The sequence below is a fragment of the Quercus lobata genome, chromosome 9 (genome assembly GCF_001633185.2).
Source record: "Quercus lobata isolate SW786 chromosome 9, ValleyOak3.0 Primary Assembly, whole genome shotgun sequence".
Classification (NCBI taxonomy): Eukaryota; Viridiplantae; Streptophyta; class Magnoliopsida; order Fagales; family Fagaceae; genus Quercus; species Quercus lobata.
Window position 1 is genome coordinate 20,969,742 of NC_044912.1, and position 1,992 is coordinate 20,971,733.

Below are 1,992 nucleotides of genomic sequence, written 5' to 3' on the forward strand. Positions count from 1 at the left end.
TAGTTGTCCCTCAAGTTGATAATTTCATTGTGTGTGCCAATTAGCCCAAATTGACTAAGAAAGACAACAACGAGCTCAATAAATCTACCTTGATGCAGTTGACTAAACACTCTTTTGCAATGAATAAGAGTTGATGTGGTTGAGTAAACACTCGTTCGCAATGAATGAGAGTTTTCAATAAATTAGGCCTTGTGACATTGCAAAATGATCTTAAGACACAAATCATACCAAATCATGCAAACCCTAATGTATGATAGTTCTATCAAAAATATCAATATCTACATTCCACACCTCCCCCCCTCCCCCCCAAAGAAAAAAACCAGATAACATGTTCAAGATTGGTTCTTGTTTTGTGAAAGAAGCTCAAGCTTGTTAACGAATTATTTAATTAACCTGTTCTTTTCCAATATTAATAAAATCTACAACTAACTTGTTAACAAATTATTTAATTTACTCTTCTCTAATTTAGTATTTTTACCTTCAAATGTCAACCCCATCAGATTCAATTGACCAACACTTTAAGTAAGAGTCACCAAATAGCCTATGACCCATGGCGTGACGGTCTACCGAGCTAATAGGTACCTTAGTCCACTGTTGTTGAGGCCCATGAGTAACCCACTAGCTTAGTGAGTCAAGCTATGGACTACTTTTTATATCCATGAGCTAGCTCATTAGCTCAACTCGTTGCACTAAGTCAGAATTCATAACAAATAGTAGGAGCACGGGAGATTGATAGACATAAATAAAATTTTTAATTGAACTTCCCTTATCACTAAGATATTGAAAAAAAAAAATTAAAAATAAACATTTTTGGAATAATTAATTGTAAACATTTTTTATTTTCGGGATTTGTTTTCTGGCAAAGATTGAGAGATTATAATCTAATCAAGTAACACTGCAGCATAATTTTCTCGACTTTAATCCAACTACAACTAAAACAAACATACAGAAATCTCTCAATTTTTTTTATTCATGATATCATATCAATCTTGGGAATGAAGAAAGCGTTGAATGTGATCTAAGAAAGTAAGGTTGTGAGGCCTATCTTTCCGCTTCACGTACCCTTTGGCTTCTTTCTCGGAATACACAGTCAACCCCTTCATCCCATTTCTCTTCCACATCTCCGCCGCGTAGCTCCCGTGCGCATAGTACGCCTCCGCGCACGTCACACCCTCGCCGCCGCACGATCCATCATCTCCGTCACCGTTATTTAGCTCCACCGTTATAGACAGCCTCTCGTAGTGTCCCCGAGTGGTGCCCTCCAACTCGTCCAACCTCGCCAAACCCGAAGCCGACACGGCGTACAGCTCGCCCATCACAGGCTGACCCGACCCGGCCATGTTGAGCAGGAACGGGACCCGGTACGGCCCGCAAACGAGCGGGTAGTTCTCTGCGGTGCGACAGGTGGAGACGAAGGTGGCGTCTCCGGTTCGCATGAGGTCCTGCATTAGGGTGTGGTTGGAGAAACCTCGTTTCAGCGTCCCGTACGTGAATACTAGGCTCTTCGTACCCTCTTCTTTTTCGGCCACCATGTTTGTTTTTTACCTGGTAAAATTCAAAAACACGGCGGAGATTCTTTTTAGAGAGAGAAAGAGAGAGAGAGGGAATCAAGGAGATATGGTTTTGAGAGAACGGAGGAAACGAGGAGAGGCTTTTATTAAGGCTATGTTTAGATTGAGAGAATCTGAGATTGGGATTTTGGTCAGACTTTGCTGATTTTGGAGTCCTATTTATGGTACTTCTGTCGTGCCTTTGCAATTTGTTTGTTTTGTTTTGTTTTGTTTTTTTTGGTTAACTAGTGTCGTAAGTGCTCAAGATTCCCAAGTGCTCAATTATGAGCTTTAATGTTTTTTTTTTTTTTTAAAAATACACATTTTAATAATTTTTTTTATTATAAATTTTACTTTATTATTAAGGATTAAGTTAACAATGTTCTTGTTTCTCAAAAAAAAAAAAAAAAGTTTAACAATGTTCTTTTTCTCAAAAAATAAT

The 1,992-nt window shown here is 38.7% G+C and overlaps 1 protein-coding gene across 1 annotated transcript; it reads right to left on the bottom strand.

Moving 5' to 3' along the window:
• Positions 1-807: 807 nt before the first annotated feature.
• Positions 808-1,744, bottom strand: LOC115960600 (putative gamma-glutamylcyclotransferase At3g02910). Its single transcript, XM_031079538.1, has one exon. The coding sequence runs from the start codon at positions 1,530-1,532 to the stop codon at positions 984-986; it is 549 nt and encodes a 182-aa protein (XP_030935398.1). The 5' UTR covers positions 1,533-1,744; the 3' UTR covers positions 808-983.
• Positions 1,745-1,992: the final 248 nt, after the last annotated feature.

Excerpts from the sequence above, each read along its gene's own strand:
- LOC115960600 (XM_031079538.1), bottom strand. The coding sequence starts at position 1,532 with ATGGTGGCCGAAAAAGAAGAGGGTACGAAGAGCCTAGTATTCACGTAC.